General features: G+C 50.6%; 1 protein-coding gene across 3 annotated transcripts; it reads left to right on the top strand.

Moving 5' to 3' along the window:
• The first annotated feature begins 7,984 nt into the window (after positions 1 to 7,984).
• Positions 7,985 to 19,929, top strand: CILP (cartilage intermediate layer protein). Of its 3 annotated transcripts, none has more exons than XM_069798583.1 (9): positions 7,985 to 8,096; positions 9,832 to 9,958; positions 11,207 to 11,290; positions 12,278 to 12,331; positions 13,772 to 13,957; positions 15,117 to 15,431; positions 15,540 to 15,648; positions 16,113 to 16,270; positions 16,906 to 19,929. In XM_069798583.1, exons 2-9 carry the CDS (start codon positions 9,898 to 9,900, stop codon positions 19,245 to 19,247), a joined length of 3,309 nt encoding a protein of 1,102 aa, XP_069654684.1. In that variant the 5' UTR covers positions 7,985 to 8,096; positions 9,832 to 9,897; the 3' UTR covers positions 19,248 to 19,929. The 3 variants fall into 3 exon arrangements, with proteins under 3 accessions (XP_069654684.1, XP_069654685.1, XP_069654683.1); XM_069798584.1 differs by lacking the exon at positions 7,985 to 8,096 and adding an exon at positions 8,123 to 8,252; XM_069798582.1 differs by lacking the exon at positions 7,985 to 8,096 and adding an exon at positions 9,534 to 9,683.
• The last annotated feature ends 526 nt before the right edge of the window (positions 19,930 to 20,455 follow it).

Here is a 20,455-nt window from a genome sequence, read left to right as displayed (position 1 = left end):
GTCAGAGCATCTCCAGGCATTCCCAAACAGGACTTTTCTCTTTGAATCCATACAGATCATCCGGGGATGCTGGAGAAACCAGAAACCAGAAAGCCACACCAGGTAGTACAGGCCCAGTGGCAATTTTTGCACAGGCGGACCTTTAACAAAAATGCAAGTGCTGTATTTTTCCTTCGGACTTCCTGTATAAATTGGGATCTCATGCAGGGAAATCGGCACAGGATATAATTTCTATTAACTTAGTGCAAACGCGGGGCAGGGAACCTGCTGCTGTTTATCCTAATAAATCACCGCCGGGGTCTTGGCTTCACAAAAAAGAGAAAAACTTGTCTTTTCACCTCTGAGAGAAACCCCTGCTGCTGGGCTTTATGGGGAGGTAATGATTGCTCTTCTTTGAGTAGAGCCATCCCACAGCAGCACTCATCACCTGCGCCCTCACCCCCAGCACCCTCACCCCAAGCAGGTGCTTCTGCTGGGCTGGCTGTCAAAAATTCCCCTTTGCTGAGAAAGCACTCGTGATTTTAGAGTTTTTAGTGCTGATTTTTTTTTTCCTCCAATTCTTCTTCTCCTCCTCCAAACCTTGAATTGTCTCAGGAGCAGCTCATCCAAGGAAATTTTTGTCTCATACTGGACTCGAAACAGAAAGTCTAGTCAAGGACATCTGACATGCAGTGTTTTTGTGAGTAAATACCAGCGTCCATGAAGTCATTTCCCGGGGTTAGAAATGAGCTCACCTCTGGAACGGCTTCTCTTCTTACCCAAAGTTCACAAGTCAAGTGGTTGTGAAGCTCCCAGTTTTCAACCTTCTCATTAAAAAAACAGCACTGGGGCTGCATGCAGTGCGGTGCTGCCTCTGACTGTATGCCACGGACCTGTCTGTAGTGGGGCATCACCCTAAATTCCCTGAAACCTTTGCAGCAACAGGCAGAGGACCAAAGCGCAGCAGTCACTGGGGATAAACCAACATCTCATTCCGCCTGCTCACCCGGCCCTGGCTGCTCTGCCAAGCCTGCCAAGAGGGACGATAATTGCTGTCCCTTGTGGGGATAATCTGGGTCATCTCGTCCCCCTCCTAAAAGTCCTTGTTTAAAGCAGAGGGAAAAGATCTCTCCTGCCCACTGAGCTCAATATCTTGGTACACTGTGTCTTTGGACTGTTTCTTGGTGAAATAACGTGCTGTTTCTGATTTGGCTTCATATATTGAAACCTTGCTGGAGACCTTGCTGATAAAAGCCCTTCTCCAGGGGGTACCATGCCATTGGACCGCGGTGCTGAGAAAAACATGCACTCAATGCTCAAACCTGCTGCAATTCCCATCTTTTAATACCCTGGCTGGTACTCCTGGTCTTGCTGAGCCCAGCACATCACTCTGAACGTCCAAGTCATGGACCCAGCCAGGACAGTGTAAAGGACAAGGACCCCACTGGCAGGGGAGCCCAGATGTCCCAAGCATCTTTCCCAGAGGTTTCCCAAACTTACATCTTCCCACAGGGAGCAGCAGCTCTCGTGGTCTTTCCTCCGTCTTTCACCAGAAGATCTTAACCACAGCAAAATCCCCGTTCCCCATCTCTAAACTAGACAAGAGATAAGGGTGAATTTATCACCCTAGACCAGACCCTGAGGTCAAGCTCCGGAAAATGTAGTGGTCTTTAGTGCCGAGCCCGGTCTGCTCACCACCAGATGATAAAACCTGGATGTGTGCATCGCCGCTCCACCCACAGTTCATCTTTCCCACAGCAGCTTTGCTTCCTTGCCCTGGAAACCCCAGCCAGGGGGATTTATTTGGGAAGTCTCACCCAGGACCCCGGTCCCATGATGCTCCTGTCCCCAGTAAACCAGGAAAATCACCCACAGGGTCGATGGAGGGGCTGTGGGTCCCCTTTGGCTCTGGCACGCACTGACCCAGCCAGGACTTTCACCGCCCTAACTGGGTATTTTTCTTGAGCTGGAAGAACTTATGAAATCCCAATATTTTCATTGTGACTAACCCATGGATGTGAACAATTTTGCCCTTGTTTTTGGATGGGTTTTAGTTGCTCTCCTTGTCTTTGCCTTTCATGCCCTCTTTGATCCTCTGGGTTTTTTTACTCCCAGTGGGACCTGCCCATTGCATTGCTCCAAACATCAAATATCTTCCTCTCTCCATGCTTCCAAAATGGACTGTGTTCCCCAAGGTCATATTTCAGTGCTCCCTTTGGATGCTCCTTCCTGAACATGGGCCACATTCAAGGGCTAGTTTCCTCCATTTCCCTGGGGGAGAGGTGAGATGTGGGGAAAGCTGAAAGCCTCATGGGACCCTTGGTAGTGTTACCTAGGGCTTACAGGAGCGAGAAGCAGAGAAAACCTCCCCTTGCACCTCTTTCCCCTGCACTTCGTATCTCCAAGCAGTTTCTGAGGCTTAAAAACACCCTTGGATGAGCTTTATGCAGGACATGACTGCTTTTAGGAAAGGATCAGTGGCTCGCTGGGGAGAGATGCCATTAATGCTGAATTAAATGAGCTGGAGGAATATAATTTCTGCTCCACCATCCTGTTTTTACCCTCCTGCAAGAAGTCTGCTCCTGACTGAGCCCTGGGACTGCAGGACCCTGGTGTCCCTTGGGATAAACATTGGTGCTGACATCTCCCCCTGGCCAGATTTGGCCTCCTGGGGACATGTTTCTGGGAGGCAGCACTTGATCTGATGCCGGGAGCATTGCACAGAGTTTCTCTCGGGAAGGGCTTACCTCCCATGCTGCCTTCCCAACCTGCTGCCGGTGGTGGTTTTCATCTCAGCCTGTCCAAGGTGCTCACACTGGGAGGCTGCCAGCCCTTCCCTCCAGCAGCGCTTGGCCCCCACTGAACAACTCTGCCTGCACTGCCAGCAAATGCACATTTACCCTCCGGTGAAAACTGATACGGCCACAACCGTCTCAGGGGGAATCCCGGCAGTGCTGGAATTAGCTTGGCAGAGACTGGTTTTTCCAAGCATGCCCTCAGCACAATGCATGAGGTCGTGAGATATATCATGGCTCTGGTCGCCCCCATGACCACAGGTGCTCTGGGAAGGGGAGGTGTTTCCACATCCTCTTTTGCCAGCACAGACGCTGGCAAACTCTTTCAGAGCCGAAACTGGAAGGCAGATCGGCCCCAATTACCCCAGCTCCACGTTGCTCGGTGCAATAATTCACCTGAAATAAATTCACGCATGGTTCAACAAGGAGTCCCTGCCATCTGCCCGGATCCATCCCTTGCATGTTTTCTGCCCATCCCAAGTAGAGGCTCATCCACACACTGAAAAGCACTTTTTAACCTGATGCTCTACTTTCATTGCCATCACCATTGCCTCTGGTCCAGCTTACACAGGCTATACCTCTCCCAAGTGCTGCCGATGTAGTCCCTGCAGAGCAGGAGGGAGACAAACCGTGGTGTGCTGGAAGACCCAAGCCCTCCCCTGCACACTTACAAGTCATGCAAGATTTTGCTGTTTTTTAGGAAAAACTGGCTGGTGCTTTGCTGGTGTGAATCAGCTGCAAACCTGCCCACCTCAACCTGGTTTATAGCAAGAAAATCGAGGAGGAAAAGGCACAATGAGACCAGGGACTGCCATCCCACAGGTGGAAGGCTGCCCTCCCTGCCAGCATGGAAGCACAGCCTGGAATGCATCCGAGCCCAAAGCTAATGCTCGTATATAAGAACAATACATTAAGGATTTCTTCAGGAGCAATTAATTGCCCAAAGCAACATGTACTTCGACACAGGATGGTCTTTGTCCACCAAACCCTGTCCAGAGCTAAAGCAAACAGCCAGTGGGCTGTGGGTTGGAGTTCTGCTCCTGCTCTTCCTCCATGGTTTAAATGTCCCCATTGATGTACTGCCCTGGCTCAGACCTGGCTGCATTCCCATCGCACCCATTTGTGTCCTGCGATGGCATTTCCATCACCAATCCAACATTATGCAATAACTCAGGCCCTGCTGCTAGCCCACACCTGCTGGCAGGATGTTCCCAGCAAATATTGGTGTCGTACTGGCACATGGCACCGTGATGCTGCCCTGCAAGTGTCCTCGAGGAGTTAATGCTCCAGGCAGAGTGCAGGGAGAGGCTAGGATGAGCATTACTCATGAAGGGCTCAAAAATAATGGCCTTCTCCATCTCACAGAGAGTTTCTAAATGAGCCAGAATACTTATCTTAATTTTCCCAGCTCAGCAATGTAATTACAAGGGGATTGATTTGCTTTTGAGACACTTCTGGCGCTCTCATAGCATCTCCCATTTGTGCTCTTCTGAGCTGTGACGTGGTAGGAGAGATGGCAGGGATGGACACGGCGTCCAGCAGGGGAATCCCAAGGCTTGACAGTCCAGGATATCCCAGTGACCAGCGAACCCCTCTCCAGGTGACGTGGGGCTGTATGTGTGCAGCAGGGATGCAGGTAACAGTCCCTGGGCACTCAGATAACAGCCATACCCTGCAAAAGCACTAGGAAAAGCCCTTTTCCTTGACAGATGTGAACACAGAGCAGGGGGCACCCCCACTTTTACGTGCCGGGGGCATCAGTCAGGTTGCGCTGGTGCCAGCAGACATTTGGAGGCTCACCCTGTGGCCGGCCCCCACGAGCAGCACGGCCAGAGCCGCTTGCTTTCCCCCAGCTCCCAGCTCTTTCACTGCTCCAGAAAAAGCCTTCTCAACCTCCAGAGCTAAAATCAGTCTTTCCCTGGCTCCTGGCTTTCATGGCATCTCCCCTCTGCGGTGCATTTTGCATCTGTTTCATAAATGATGTACGTGGAGCGGAGCACCACTCAGCCATGGTTGAGGCTTTAGCTCCTAAGTAAATGCTGCCAGGGAGGAAAGGTCCACTCACTCCTTTTCTCCCAGCCACAGCCTGTAAATCCTCATCCACACAATAAAAACAAACTCCAGTAGTTCATTTTTTGGGCTCTTTTCCAAAGCTTTTAGGCAGCTGGAGTACGATTTTGTGCTGATGAAGCGGTGGAGGAGGGCTTAAGTGAAACAATATTGTGGTGGCTGCGAGGTTTGCTGGTGTTTCAGAGCTCAGAGTGAACTCCGGGGACCCGCCACATCTCCAAGTTCTCCTACAAACCATGGAAATTGCCAGTCCGGCTCCTGGGATAGCAAAACAGGATTTAAAAAACAACATTAGCCACCCCTGGAGCATGGCTGGAGAAGTGCTGAGAGCCAAGTGCTTAATGAAATCCCAGCTCCCATCTCGCCCTCCTAAACCACGCAAACTTCCCCAAAGTGTTTGGGATGGAACAAAGTCATCAATCAGTTATTTTAATTCCCATCTCCGTAAACAGGAGCGAGCACAGAAACACGCAGCAGGGGAAAATAACCGTCAGCTCTCTTCAGTGGAGCGAAGAGGGTGCGAGGAGGGAGGACGGGGGCAGCCGGTGGGGAGCTGAGCACAGCATCGGCCCCAAAGGGCACTTCATGGACCCCATAGGGTATTTCATAAACCCTATAGGATATTTCATGGAACCCACAGAGCATTTAACAGATCCCACAGCCTGTAAATCCCATGCACAGCCCTGGGAGCAGCCCCACCGTCCCTGCCGCTCTCCCAGCGCAGTCCAGTCGGCTTTTGGTGATGGTTACTCTGCCGATGCCATGTCAGAAAGGGTGGGAGGCACAAATAGCTGGTATGAACATCACTAGCTGGTTTTCCTCTGGATTTATTAGAGGGACACAAGAAGAGTGATGGAGACAACTATGAAGGAGCGTGGAGGGGAGTTGCTGTTGCACTATCCGCTGTCATATTCCTCTTACACTGCCCCAGCCTTGGCACTGGTGGGGGGGAGCATTAAGCATGGCAGTGTTCACATAAATACATTAAGGCTTTGTAATTACATATTGGTGATGAAAGAATGGAAAAATCCCATGACAGGCAGGCAGGCCCCCCGCGGTTAATCTGGGAGGGGAATGTGTCCGTGGGGCTGCGGCTCTGCTGCACCAATTCTTTCATTGGGAAACACCAGCCCTGGACAGCTGAACCCACAGCCAGAAAGATAAGAGCAGTTTGGTGTAGGATGCATCCTTCCCTGCTGGCCATGAGTCCTACAGCCCTGCAGGGTGACCGCCCTGAGCATGGGGGAGCACCCCGCTTGTCCCCTCCACCCCACGGGTCAGGGCATCATCCATCTCAGGTGGATGGAAAGCAGCTGAGCAGCTCCCGGAGCCACGGTGCAGCCGGTGGTGCTCAGTGCTGGAAATATCTGGGGCTCTGCTCGTGCTGCTCCATCCAATGTCAGCCACATGCTGGAGCTGCAGCGAGGGATGGCCAAGCCAAGAGAGATTGCACAACCGGACTTTTCTAGAGACTTGGTTTTTGCATGAACTTACGTGTCCCAGACCCACTCCTGAAGCTGCACACGTGGCTCCTGAGCTTGTCTTGCAGGAACCATGCTGGAGGGGAGACACCCATGATAAGGAGACACCTGTGCTAAAGAGGCTGCAAAATCCCATGCAGAAACACCTGCAGCTGCGCTGGGCTAGAGCTATCACTTGGTTTCCATAACATAAAGACTAACATTTTTTTCCTTTTGCAGAACAGCACGTTTCCTTATCCCGCAGTGTGACCCATGGAAATCGATGCCAGCATGTGCCAAGCAGCCAGCGGGACTGGAGCTGCCTGCCGAGGCATCAGTGCTGTGGTAGAGACGGGCCGGCCACAGCAGGAGGTAGGTGCCATCCGGGGAAGATTAATTCCTTGCTCTCAGTCTCGGCACCTTTCCCACATCTAGTCCTCATCATGGAGGGGAAACGCAGCTGAGCTCTGTGTTTATCTCTCAGGTCTGGGGCCTCCAGCTCACCAGGCACTCCTTGCCCACCGGACAAACATTCTGCCACTTTTTGGCATATCCCAGGTGTTTTTTCCTTTTCCCTCGTAAACATAAACGGGAGCTGGTGCAGGCCACCACCAATTATTTTTTATGTGACATCTTGATCTATGTTCCTCTTGCACCGCTCCCTCTGGCAGCAGGGCCGGCAAGGATTACTAAGAGGCAGCCCAGGACACCGCTGGCACATCCCGCACGCTGCTGGCTGCCCTGATGCCTGTCCCCAGCCTTCAGAGATGCCTCCCACTATGTAAAGCACACGCTTTCGCACCAGACTCCTGCAGCAAACTAGCAGCACAGCCCCACAGTGCCCGGGACTGCATGCACGGGTGGTACTCGCTCGCACATGGCCGCACGCATTGTGCAGCACCTAGGAGCCCTGAGCCAGGACCGGCTGCTGTGGGCTACATGGGAGAAACGTGGCTGCAGAGGGAGGAAAGACCTGGGGGGGTTGAAGCCGGCCTGGGGCAGGTGGGGAGCTCTCGTTAGAGGTCGTTGCTAGATCCCCCCATGGCTCGAGTGAGACACAGTCACATTTATTTGCAAGGATGGTTCTGCCTCTGCAGCTCTATGCTACCCCAGGTGTCCAAACCAACCCATCTGGCTTTGTCCCACATCCTCGCATCCCCACAGCATCCTCGTTTGACCCCTACCAGAGCCAGCGTGAGGGCAGAGGCGAGTGGGCAGCGTGGGCAGTGCCGGCAGTGCATGCAGCACAGGGGACAGTGCCCAGCCGAGCCCTGCCCCACACCCACGAAACATGGGAACCCCACGGACAATGCTGGGTGGGCACCATGTTTGTCCCAGACGAGGCAAAAGCCAAAAAAGCATCCCCAAAACTCATTGCACTGTGTGCCTGTATGGTGTACCTCTATCTTCAACACTCAGCAGCATCTATTTTGGATCCAGACCCAGGGCGAACCCCTAACAGTGATGGTGCTGTGCCGGGATGCAGTGCCCACACCAGGATGTGGTACCCCCACCATGCCCTGCCCCACCGCCCGCAGCACCCTGCCATGCCACGGCATCGCCGCCAGCCCCGGCAGCTGCTGTTTAGCTGAGGGTTTGTGTTTACCATCACCTTGCTAAGGGATTATTCAGCCTGCGGTTTCCTCGCTCGTCTGATCTGTTTTTGCTCGGCGGCCGGTGGCTCGCTGCCATCCTCTAAGCAACACGCCGGGCTATATAAGCGACCTCGCCGCCTCGGCTGCGGGGAGGCTCGCGCGCAGGCCAGCTCGGCGGCAGCACAGGGGAGGTTTTGGTAAGCTGCATTTCTTTCTCTTCTTCCCAACTGGCTACAAATCCCTTAACCCACAGCTGACAAGCCCTCGCCTCGCCCCCGGACCGCAGCTCGACTGGCGGCTCTGTGGCGAGAGGACAAGACTCTCCTTAATTGTGGATTTTACATTTTTTGTAGGTAAGAGCAAAATAAAAACCCCAGCCCTGCTAAGTTTTTCCCCTTTATCGCAGCTAGCGGTTATATAATCTTGCTGTGTTATTAAGGTGGTGTAATTAAGAGTGGCTGTGATTGAGGGCAAGGTGGAAAATAATTGATGGGCAGATGAAGGCACAGAAGCTGCGGGCTGGAAAACATCAGTGGGGATGCGGTTCTCTGCATCCCACTTCTCCCCTCCTCATCCCAGCTAATAGGTTTGGGACAGGGTTATGCGGATGGCTGGAGCGGGGGGTTCAGGGGGGAGACAGTGATTTGCTCACACAGGGCTGTTTGATCTCCCACGGCTCCGTTCCGTGCCAGCTCCCCCAGCCCCCTGCCAGAGAGGGGACGCCGGTGATGCCAAACCCTCCCCACCACTGGGATCCGGCCACTTGAATCCCCCCTTTCCCAGCATCTCATGTCCCAGGGAAAGACGGATGCATCCCGTTCCAAACCCAGCGCTGAACAAGTCGCAGACAGCTCCCAAAATAGCTGCCGAGTGGGAAACAGTCTTTCAGCCTGGATTAATTTTTCCTGGTTATTGTCTGGCTGCAAGTTCACAACCCCGCCGTAAGCCCACAAAACACCACTCATGTGTTGCTTGTTATTTTTGCTTGACTGGGATTTGCTGAGCCATAATCAAAGTATTTCCTAGTCCCACATTCCCCGGTCTCGGAGGGGATGGTTAATACCGCTTACAAATAACAGGGTGTTCTCACTGCTGGCTGCTCTTTGTCAGCCTCCTTTTGGGGGTAAACTGAGGCACTGAAAGGCTGAGGCAAAATTTTCACCCCTCAAGTTCATTAATTTTAGGTGCATAAAATAAAGCACCTGGAATTCCAGCTATTGTCACTCAAGATAACACCAGTTCCATGGGTACCTTCAGAAATCAAATACCCAAATGTTTGACACTGCAGGGCTAATGAACTCACTTAAAACAAAATCTGAATTTGCTGAGCTGGGGAAGAACAACACAAAGCCTCAGTCCCTCATCTCTGTGTGCAGAAAAAGGAGAATATTTGGCTTCTTGCTCACATTTGCAGTGAAGACTTGGCTTGTGCATGGGGTTTTCCACTTTCAGAGGCGCTCAGGAGCCTTTCCCCTCCCCACGCTCCCACGATGTACTGGGATAAGATGCTGTTGTTGCACTAAGCCCAGTTTGCAGGCAGAGGAATGGAGGCATGAAGATGTTCCTGTTCATGTCGGGGGCAGAGCAGGGTGCCGCGGGGGCCCATGGAGCCCCATGGGCTGTGAGAGCATCCCTGCAGAAGCATTTAAGCTGTTAAAAGGCACTTTAAAGAGATGTCATTACAAAACAGCGCTCTGCAGAATAGATTTGGGCTTAGATGTGATGGCGAGAAGTGGAGGGGATGTGAGTGCAGATGGGGAGCCACTGCTGCTCCCCCTCGGGGGGTAAGTGGAGGGCTTCTGGGGGTGGATGGGTGGGCAGGGGCTATAAGCGGCCCCACAGCATGTTTTGGACTGATTCAGCCTGGGAGAAGCTCCCTGAAAGCAGCAAGACCCCACGTGAGCCTTGACACAGCCGGACTTGTCTCCACAGGTCTGGGGAAGGTGTGGGACAGCTGCAGATATTCCAAGAAGCCCCCAGTCACCTCTGGAGACAACGATGGTCACCGCAAAAGCATGGATCATCCTCATCCTCCTCCTGGGAGCCACGTCCATTTTAGGTGAAGGTTAAAAGTTTCTATTCCTGTCTTTGTTCTGTCCCCTGCCCGTGGGCATGCCAGCATGAAGGCATGTCTGCCGGCAGCCGCTGAGCCAGCAGACACGGGCTCGACATTGATGCCGGGTGCTGCTGTGGGTCAGCGCAGGGTTCATCCAGCCAAACGACTTCTAGATGAGAGCTGGTGTCCATCCAGCCCACAGAGCAGGGGCAAGGCCCGTCTGCAAGCCAGCCAGCCTCTGGTTGACCAGGGATGAGCCCCCCCTGCCCACCAGATGTGCTGGGACCATCCCTGCCTGCCACCCCCGAGACCCCGCAGTGCCCAGCCCGCACCCCGGCTCCCATCCCAGCTCCCCTCTGCTCTGAGCAGACCCACCCTGGCCAGTACCTCATCTATCACCCAAGCATGAACCAAGCCCAGTCTCTGAGCTGAGCCCTTGGGAAGAAGCAACGTGGCTTTTCTCCAGGAGATGTGCGAGGTAACAGGATCTGTCTGCTGCTGGCTCTGGCAGGTCACACATACCAAAGCGCTGAGCGATAAGCAACTTGCCCCTCCGCTCCAGCGGGTCTTGCAGAGAAAACCTGTTTGCAGGCTCTTTGGATTTGTTTTCAGAGGCTATAGAGGAATTTTTTCCCAAAGTACTCTGGCCACATGCCTGGTGATAAGACCAGGGAGAGTCAATTTGTCACTAGGGAGGTGCTGAGCCCCTGGGAGCTGGGCACAGGCGAGAGCCAGTGCTGGGCAGCTTTGGGCTTAGCTCCCCAGTTTAAATGGGACTGGTCCCAGCAAGCACCCCAGGAACCAGCCACGACCACAAGCTCCCTTTGGGCATGCAGGCAGCAAGCAATTGCAGAAACCAGTCCATGCCCCATAGCGACAACCAACCTCATCCACCTCGGGTTCATTTCTCCCTGGACAGAGAGAGGCAGGATATATTTTATATCTCCAGCTATAAAAAGATGATTTGATCTGAGCTGCTCCATCACAGAAAGCACAAAAAAGTTTTTCTTGGGTGATAAGGGAAATGGCAAATTTGCATCACACCTGAGCCGCAGTGATGCTGTGGAACATCTCTGTCACACACTTCACTTGGCATCTCCTGCAGTGCATCCCACAGGAGCTCTAACTGGTGGCTCTAACCAGCCACAACCCACAGGGAAATCTGAAAAACTGAGCCTAAGGAGTTCCAATCCCTTGAATCTAATTAATTTCTTATTAATCTAATTTAATCTCTAATTTATTGACCCTTAGGTCAAAGGCTTCTGAAACCAGCCCTCGGCAGGATCCAGATAGGACAGAAAACCTTCAGCCCGCTGGTAATGCTCAGCTTGGAGAGTAAGTTATTTCCCAGCTCGGGCAGCTTTCCCTCGCCGGGACAAGAGGTGTTTGCATGCATATTATTTTTTTCAGCCTTAATTTACAACTGAACAATACTATTTGAGTAGGTGAGGACATTTAGGCAATGGAATAAATGTTAATCATCTGCAACCTCCTGTAGGGTTTTGGCTATTGCTGACACATGCTCTTGGCTCCTCTCCTGGAAAAGTGAAGGTCAAGTGCGTGACCACAGCCCCGATTCCTGTGGGAGGCACATGTGGGCTGGGAGGGCGAGGAGAGCCCAGGGATGGGCAAACACATGCTCTGACTTGCCCTTCCCCTGCCCAGCCTGTCCCCACACCTGGGACAGTTTGCAACACCATCGCTTTAGAATCAAAGCCTGTGGGGCATTAATTACCTGTAGAACCCAGTCTGCTCATTAATCCCCAGGAGATACCCTGACCCCTCAAGCTTTACTGCCCAGCACTCAGGATTTAAATTCCAGCAGGGACTGAAAGGGCTGGACATGCTGATGCCATAGCCAAGGGATTAAGGGACTTTCCCAGCCTCCCATCCCGCTCCTAGCAGCTCTCTTAGCTGTTGGGGGGAATCAAAGCACCGAAAACATGAACACTCAGAGGTCCTCTCCACCAGCTGAGAGGTATTTTTAAGAAAACTATCAGGAAAATTGTTTTCCCCTCAAAGTGGATGGCGTAAGGCAGTGATGCTGAGGCTGGGGCTCACAGAGCAGGGGCTGACTCCTGCTTCTCTAGGGAGAAATAAAATAAAATCTTGAGGTTTTGACGAATGCAGTTGGAAACTAAAGTGTCTGCCCTTGGCAGCAGTGAGCTGTAAACTCAGTTTTTGCCTCCAGGAGAGGGTGTGCCACACCTGGTCGGGTTGAGCAGCCAGGCTCGGTACAGCCAGGCCAGTGGGAGGGACCGGTGCTCAGCCAGGGAGCAGGCAAAACCTGCCCAAATCACCCCACACGTCCTCTGCCCGCAGGTACAAGAAGCAGCTCTCACAGGGGAGACTCGACCTTCGCCTACGCCAGACGCAGTACGTTCCTGCCGGCTGGTGCCGCGGGGTAGCCCCGTCCCTCCCCATGTCCCCGCTGGCGCTCAACCCCTCAGCTTCTCCCTTGTCCTCCGCTTTCTGCTTTTTCTGCTGTCGAGGTGCTACCCAGAGCCACATAATGCCATTTTTCCTCTGCAGGACTCCCCTCTTCCTTTCTTATCATCACCAGCCCTGCAGAGTAAGGCAGCCAATCCTAAATAAGCTTAGGATCTTACTAGGACCCCGCTTTAATCTGTTACATGTTAAATTTTTGCTTGGGGCAGGTGCAGACGGACATTTATCCATGTGCTGCCTGGGGCGGGACCATGTCCCCCAAATCGCTAAATAAGGTCTATGGATGCACCACTTGGGATGCTGAACTTGGAGATGCCGATGTGCCAAGAGATTAAAAACTCACCCACCTAAGCCAAGTGCTTGCTCTAAACCAGATATGACATTCCCATGGCTGCTCGCATTCAAATGGTCTTTTCCAGCCACTTGCTTTTGTAAACTAGGGGTTCATTTTTGACCATCACTGTTGGAACAGTCCAGCCGTGTGCCTGTCTGCCTTTCTAGGAAATAACTCAACCTGGTTCATTACAAATCGAGTGGAAGAGTAGGTGTGGGAGATGACATGGCACACGTCTCTAAGAAACCTCATTTTTAGAAACTTTAGTCATAGGCGCATCCTCGTAAACATTGTTAGAACATTGTCATTTAAAAATAAATCCAAACCACAGACTTGGAGTGGATCTCACCCATTCAAAGCAGCTTAAATTAATACCATCTAGTAGCCCGGTTAAAGAAATTCCTTTCAAAATCTAACCACTTATTAAACTCTCTATAAACCCTCTTTGTGTTTTACATATCAGCTGGCCGCTAACATGCTCAGCCTGCTTGGTAGCATCTTAGGCTTCTGTTTTGCACACAGTAAAACTAGTGCTCACAATAGGACACATGCTTCCCCTATAGAGAACATATGTTTAAGTATGGTTAAAGACATTCAACATGATAATATCAACAATTTTACCCTTTTGGGGGTTTTGGTTTTTTTTTATTTAACCACATTTGAAATGCAGGCGAGCGTTGACCCTCAGACAGCATTTAAATGACAATGTGTGTTTGATTTTCTTTAAGCCAAAGTTATTCAACACTAAGCATGAGCTGCATGCACTTTGCTCCCCTCGAGTTTATCTTAACCATCCTGAATTCGGTAGCCTGCATGGAATTAAGTCAGAAGCCTTCAGATGCCTCCTCCTGCTTTATTTCCCAGCTCCCTGAGCATGCTTTGAGTTTGTTTAATCCATGTGGCGTGTAATATCCAAATGCATAGTCTGACCTCTATAGAAGCTATATAGAAGCTGCTAAGAAAACAACTGCCTGTTTTCAGGCAGCTGTACGTGTAATGTGCATCTCAGTAACACACCACTGATGTTATTCAAGGTCCACTGGTGCAAGATTCAAAAAAGTTTTTGTCTCCATGGTCAAAATGGAGCGAGTGCTCAGCAACGTGTGGCCAAACCGGTGTGCAGAAGCGTACCAGATCCTGCCTAGCTGAACGCCTCTGGGGCGTGCACTGTAACGAAGCAACTGAGGAAGGGCGGCTCTGCATTGGACATGTTTGCTCAGGTGCTCCTATAACCTCACTTACGGGCAGGGGATGATGTCCTGATCTCACCACTGTGTAGGCATTGTATTCCCTTCAATGTCATTTTACCATCTTTCTCTCCCTTCCCAGAATTTCGTGATGCTGCTGCCTTCCCCAGAAGGGCTGGGGAGTACTAAGGGAGCAGAGCATGGGGAGTTTGTAGCCAAATAGTAAGATAAGGGGGCAATCCAGATACGGGGAATCGTCAGGGACCCATAAAGATCCTGGGCATATAGGAAAAATCTCATTAATCTTGTTATAACAGCAGCTCTCAAGGTGGAGACAGCGACTGCAGGCAGCTGCCTCCATGCAATCTCCAGGAAGGGGAAGAGTTGGGAATATTGAATTGCCACAGCCCCTGCTGAAGGGGCTTGTAATTAATTATATTACTCTTCTAATCCCCTTTTAAACAAATCATTCTGAAAATAGTCTATGTTTTGTCCAGGAAAGTTGTTTCAGGTTTTCCCTGATTTCTTGCATTTCCAGCTATAAAAAAATTATCAGGTAGCTGCTGTACAGGGATGCTCTGTGATTATAAAAGGAATGAGCTGAGCCCTTGCCTTGGGAAGAGATAGATCGTTATTTAGGATTTATCACTATAGACAATGAAAGTGTTTCAGAATCACTGTTTGGGAGACCATTTGTATTTGTTAAACCCGTTGGGTAATGCTCATTTGGCAATTAACCTATGTCCTGCTCAAGCCAGGATAGTACTGAATAAGGGGTGACAGCTTTTAAGATAGACCAAACCCATGACTTTTGGGCACGAGTTGGTAACAGAAACCTACAAAGTTTAAGGCATTTGGATTTGTAATTTTGCCAGGGTTGAGCTAAGAGCTCACATGCTGATCTGAATTCAAATTTCCCCAAAATTCAGCCCTTTGGGGAAGGTAAATAACAGTTCCTAGCTGTAACAATATCCACGTGGCTGCTTTCTACTAATTGTCAGGTTCAAAATGACATCATCCCTGTGTTTCTAATGCACAGCTGTTGATAATCAGTAAAAATACGGTTTGGATACAATTTATTCCTTATGCAGTATCTGCCTTATTGCATCTAAATTAAAAGCAGACGCGAGACTGTGCCGTGAGCATTACGGGGACTCCAGGTTGCTTTCTGACTTGCCTGCCTCTCCTCCAGCCTGCAACATCACCTGCCCCATGGGCCGTGTCAATGCCGACTGTGACGCCTGCATGTGCGAGGATGCAACCCTGCACGGGAAGGTGTCTCTTGAGGATGGGTCACCTGCTGTCGATGCCCGGGTCTACCTGCAAGCCAAGAAACTCAAGCTGTTGACAACAGCCGACAACAGGGGCATGTTTAGGATCCCAGGGGTTTGTCCCGATGGCAAAAACACACTTAAAATAAAGAAAGCCAAATATGCAACAGCCACTGTCACCGTGCCTGAGAGCAACAGAAGAAACCTGGCAATCCAAGTGCAGCTGCAACGATCAGGTAGTCCCAAAGAGGGGGGGAATGCAGGAGGCTTTATGCAGTAATCGGAAATAAACTGTGATTTTAGGTCTGGAAGAGTAATGAGATGGCCATTTCCTCCTCCCGCAGGCAAACCCTACATTTTCAGGAGCCCTGAGGACAAAGCCAGGAGAGTGGGACAGAGCGTATCACTCTGCTGCGATGCCCTTGGGAGCCCAGCCCCTGACCGCTATTTCTGGTAAGGAATTCAAGTTTGATCAGGCAGAAGTCTTAGCTGTCCCACAGATTCAACGTTTCTCTCCTTACCATCTCCATAAAGGTGGGGGGGGTTAGCTATAAAACAGCTAAATATGCCAAGAACCAATTGCTGCAAATGATGGTTTCCTCGAGATGTGCAGAGCTGGAATTTCTCACAGGTGCAGTAACGTCACCTGCCGAGGGACTTACTGGAAAAACATACAAATAAGAGTTTGAAAAACCTCAGCAGGCACGACTGGCAGCTCTGCCTGCCTGCCAACTGCCTGGCAGCCACATCTCAGTACTGCCAGGGGATGGGGAATAATTTTTAGGTGATGCCACTGAGGGGAAACTGAGGCAGGAGGTCTGGCAAAATCCACATTGCAGATGCAGGATTTGGCCTTCGCTCTGCTCTGGCCAGGCGGTCAGCCTCTGTCCCCTTAACCGTCTGCCTGTTCCTGGCAGGTACCACAATGGCTCACTGCTGGATCCCTCCTTATACAAATATAAAAACAACCTGATTCTGAAGAACCTGAACAGAGACCAGTCTGGAGAGTATTTCTGCAAGGCCAGCAGTGCCGGTGGGTCGGCGAAATCCCAATCTGCCAAGCTTGCTGTCATAGGTAAGAGAAAATGTGCATGATGCTCTCCAAGCAGCTGGGGAGGCGGCAGCGTGCAGAAACCAGAAATTGTGATACATGTGGGAAAGAAAAGTTGCAGGAAAAATATGCGGGTTTTATTTCATGCATCCGTTAGCAGATAAGCTTGCGTGAGCTGGTTATGAACCAGATGCTGTCTACAAACTGGAGCTCTGGTTTGCAGGTGACCTGCCAAGCTCAATCTGCTGTTTTCAGCAGATTTCTCACTGTGCTTGCTGCCTGATGTGCATATTCCTGTTTGTTTAGGTTTTTTTTAAACCTTGGGACACATTTTAATCTGTCCCTAGCCAAAAAGCCAGGCAGCTGCAGAACATCTAGCAGAGGGTGAGTTAGATGGCAGTGGTGGGTAAGCAGGAGCTGGGACACTCCTGCAAACAGCACTGCTCTTAGTCAGGTACCTAAAGTTAAAGCCAAGCACCTGCTTCACCAAAACAGAGGCCAGATAAATTCAGCTAACCAAAATCCTGCAAAACACCTGTTTTATGGCTGCAAAAACCTCACTGTTATTGGAAGCAATGTTTAGCTCTGAGGGCTTCAGACCACATAGCGATGACTGTACAATTATTTCATGCTGCTCATTAAGAAATCCTATTCAACAGGAAGACAAGAGGCAGCCTGCAACTCCCAACCCCAAAGCCACCTCATCCGACTTCCTCACGACTGCTTCCAAAAAGCAACAAACTCCTTCTACTACGACGTGGGCAAGTGCCCAGCAAAGACTTGTGCTGGGAAGCTGGATAAGGGACTCCGGTGTAAGGATAACGTTGCCTACTGCTGTGGGGTGTCCAAGATGGAAACCAGAGACATCTCCTGCAATGGGTACACGCTCCCCACTAAAGTTGTTGTAGAATGCGGTTGCAAAAAATGCACTGAGACCAAAATAACAGTTCGAGGCAGAGCCACAGCAGCAGATAACGGTGAGCCACTGAGGTTTGGCCACATCTACATGGGCAACAAGAGAGTGAGTATGACCGGCTACAAGGGAACCTTCTCCATCCACGTGCCAGCAGACACGGAGAGACTTGTTCTAACTTTTGTCGATCGGCTGCAGAAGTTTGTGAACACAACAAAAGTTCTGCCCTTCAAGGAAAATGGGGGTGCTGTGTTTCATGAGATCAAGCTACTAAGAAAGAAAGCCCCTGTTACACTGGAATCCACTGAAACCAACGTGATTTCTTTGGGAGAAATGGAAGAAGATGATCCAATTGCCGAATTAGAAATTCCACCCAATGCATTTTATAGGAAAAATGGAGAAGCCTACAGAGGCAAAGTGAAAGCCAGCGTGACATTTCTGGACCCAAGAAACATCTCAACAGCCTCTGTGACACAAAGTGACCTGAACTTTGTAGATGAGGAAGGAGACATATTTCCTCTCCGCACGTATGGCATGTTTTCTGTGGACTTCACTGACGAGCAGGGCACTGAGTCTCTTAATGCAGAAGATGTGAAGGTTCATTTGGATGCTGCTCAGGTCAAGATGCCAGAGCACCTGCAAGAGATGAAGCTTTGGTCCCTGAACCCGGAGACAGGATTATGGGAGGAAGAAGGGGACTTCAACCTTGAGAAAAGCAGACGGCGCAAAAGGGAGGAGAGAACTTTTTTGGTTGGGAACATGGAGATCAAAGAAAGGCGGCTTTTTAACCTGGATGTCCCAGAGAGCAGACGGTGTTACGTCAAAGTCCGAGCCTACAGAAGCGAGAGATTTCTGCAAAGTGAGCAGATCCAAGGGGTTGTAATTTCTGTTATAAACATGGAGCCAGAACCGGGGTTCTCCTCCAACCCCAGAGCATGGGGCCGTTTCGACAGCGTGGTCACCGGTCCCAACGGCGCCTGCGTGCCCGCCTTCTGCGATGAGCAAAACCCTGAGGCCTATGCAGCTTATATATTGGCAAGCATGGGGGGCGAAGAGCTTGAAGCTGTGTCCTCTGCTCCCAAACTCAACCCTAACGCTATTGGGGTCCCACAGCCTTATCTCAACAAGCTCAACTACAGGAGAACAGACCACGAGGACTCCAACACTAAGAAAACAGCATTCAGCATTAACATGGCCAAGCCAAGCCCTAATTCCCCAGAAGAGAACAACGGCCCCATTTATGCCTATGAAAACCTAAAAGAATGCGAGGAAGCTCCACACAATGCTGCTCACTTCAGGTTTTACAGGATAGAGGGAGACCGGTACGACTACAACACTGTTCCCTTCAGTGAAGATGACCTCATGAGCTGGACCGATGACTACCTGGCATGGTGGCCCAAGCCCATGGAATTTAGGGCCTGCTACATTAAAGTAAAAATAAATGGACCCCAAGAAGTGAACGTAAGATCTCGTAACATGGGTGGGACGCACCCGCGTACCATCGGCAAGCTCTACGGCATCAGGGACGTCCGTAGCATTCGTGACTCTGAGCAGCCGGATGTGTCAGCAGCCTGCCTGGAGTTCAAGTGCAGCGGCATGCTCTTTGACCAAGACCGTGTGGACCGCACGCTCGTGAAAGTGGTCCCGCAAGGCAGCTGCCGCCGAGTAAGCGTGAACAGCATGCTCCATGAGTACCTGGTGAACCACCTCCCCATGGCTACAAACAATGACTCCAGCGAGTACACAATGCTGGCACCTCTCGACCCCCTGGGACACAACTACGGCATCTACACCGTCACTGATCAAGACCCGAGGATCGCCAAGGAAATCGCTCTGGGCAGGTGTTTCGATGGCACGTCTGATGGCACCTCCAGAACCATGAAGAGCAACGTTGGCATTGGGTTGACTTTCACCTGTTCGGAGAGGAGCGCAGCAGAACAAAGCATCTTCCAGTCTCAGAGGAACTCGGGCCAGCAGTCCATACTGGTTCTGCCAGGGGAGAGCCCCGCGTACCGAAGGCAGCCAGCAAGCCGACGAACCACCCAAGGCAGGATCCCGATGAGAGGTCAACGTTCTCCCACATACTAGAGCTGTATAGGAGCCTTAGTAAAGTCGCTCACACTCGATTAAATGTAATTTCAAAGAAACACCTACCTGCTAATAACCTAATTCAAAGCTAGTAGGTGTCATTATTTTTGAGACATAATTAAGGTGCACCTTTTTTTTTCTTTTTTTTTTTCACCAGAAAGGAAAGACATGAGGCAAATTTGGGGGCCAGTAGTGGCAGCGAGTTCACGTCTTATTAAATGCATCCATAAAAATCTTCTTTCTGCCTGACATTAAACAGCTTCACATGATAGCCTAAAGGAAAGACTAAACACCTGATTCAATTAAGTCACATACATAAAACATTCTTCTGTTCTGCATCTGCAGACTTTGCCAGCCCAAGTACCTGTACAGTAGTTGGCAACATGAAAAGGAATAAACTGATTTCCTCATACTGAATTCAACTGCAAGGTTTTGTACTTGAAATGTAAGTATTTTATTTATTTCTAGCCTGTTTTAGAATGACTGTATTCAAGCTAAACTACCGGCAGCTGCATTTCTAAGAACTCACATGCTCAATAGCACAGAGAAGCCATGTGGATTTGTAGGCTCCACATGGATAAAACTACAGGTTTTTCTTGCTTCTTGCATTATTTGACAAGAAAATCCATGCTCTATTGATAGGGTAGGTTAATAAAAAAAAGTAATTTTGTAACTTTGACAATGCTGTGTTGCTTTTGTGTTTGAAATGCTGAAGTAAATAAACCACGTGTAGAGTTGACCAAAGAATAACCTGCAAAATTTCACCTTTCTGTTCACAAACAGCTCACAGCTTTTCCAATGTGAGACTGATCCTGGGTACGGGTGAGGGGTTTGGTGGGTAGCTGGTGCTCCCCCAGGTCCAGGGTTTGGCCATGGCATGCTGTGATCAGGGAATTTGTCCCTAGCTTGAGATGTGGAGAGTCAGCAACAGTGCTGGCAGAAGTGGAGCAGCAGGTCTGGGCAAGGGATGAACTAAGGAGGCAGAAGGAGGGCTTTCAGAGTGGGACAAGATGGGGGGAAAAGAGGGCTGGGAACTCATGCTTTAAGGATGATAGGAAACCAGGCAATATAGAGCAGGGCTGGGAGGTGCAGAGACAGGGAGAAGATACACTTCCCTCCGTATTCAGCAGCAGCGAGCAGGATGCTGCTGGGTGAGAAGCTGCTCTTAGCTGAAGGTACAGATGGCCACAGAGGGGTCAGACAGACAG

The sequence above is a fragment of the Haliaeetus albicilla genome, chromosome 12 (assembly GCF_947461875.1).
Source record: "Haliaeetus albicilla chromosome 12, bHalAlb1.1, whole genome shotgun sequence".
NCBI lineage: Eukaryota > Metazoa > Chordata > Aves > Accipitriformes > Accipitridae > Haliaeetus > Haliaeetus albicilla.
The sequence above is the reverse complement of the archived record's forward strand: the minus strand, read 5'-3'. Positions and strand labels throughout refer to the sequence as shown.

What these genes read in the sequence shown, in the direction of transcription:
- CILP (XM_069798582.1), top strand. Translation starts at nt 9,573, where the DNA reads ATGTCATTACAAAACAGCGCTCTGCAGAATAGATTTGGGCTTAGATGT. An exon ending in AGTGCAGCTGCAACGATCAG is followed by an intron (nt 15,432 to 15,539) that starts GTAGTCCCAAAG and finishes CTCCTCCCGCAG; the next exon opens with GCAAACCCTACATTTTCAGG. An exon ending in TGCCAAGCTTGCTGTCATAG is followed by an intron (nt 16,271 to 16,905) that starts GTAAGAGAAAAT and finishes CCTATTCAACAG; the next exon opens with GAAGACAAGAGGCAGCCTGC.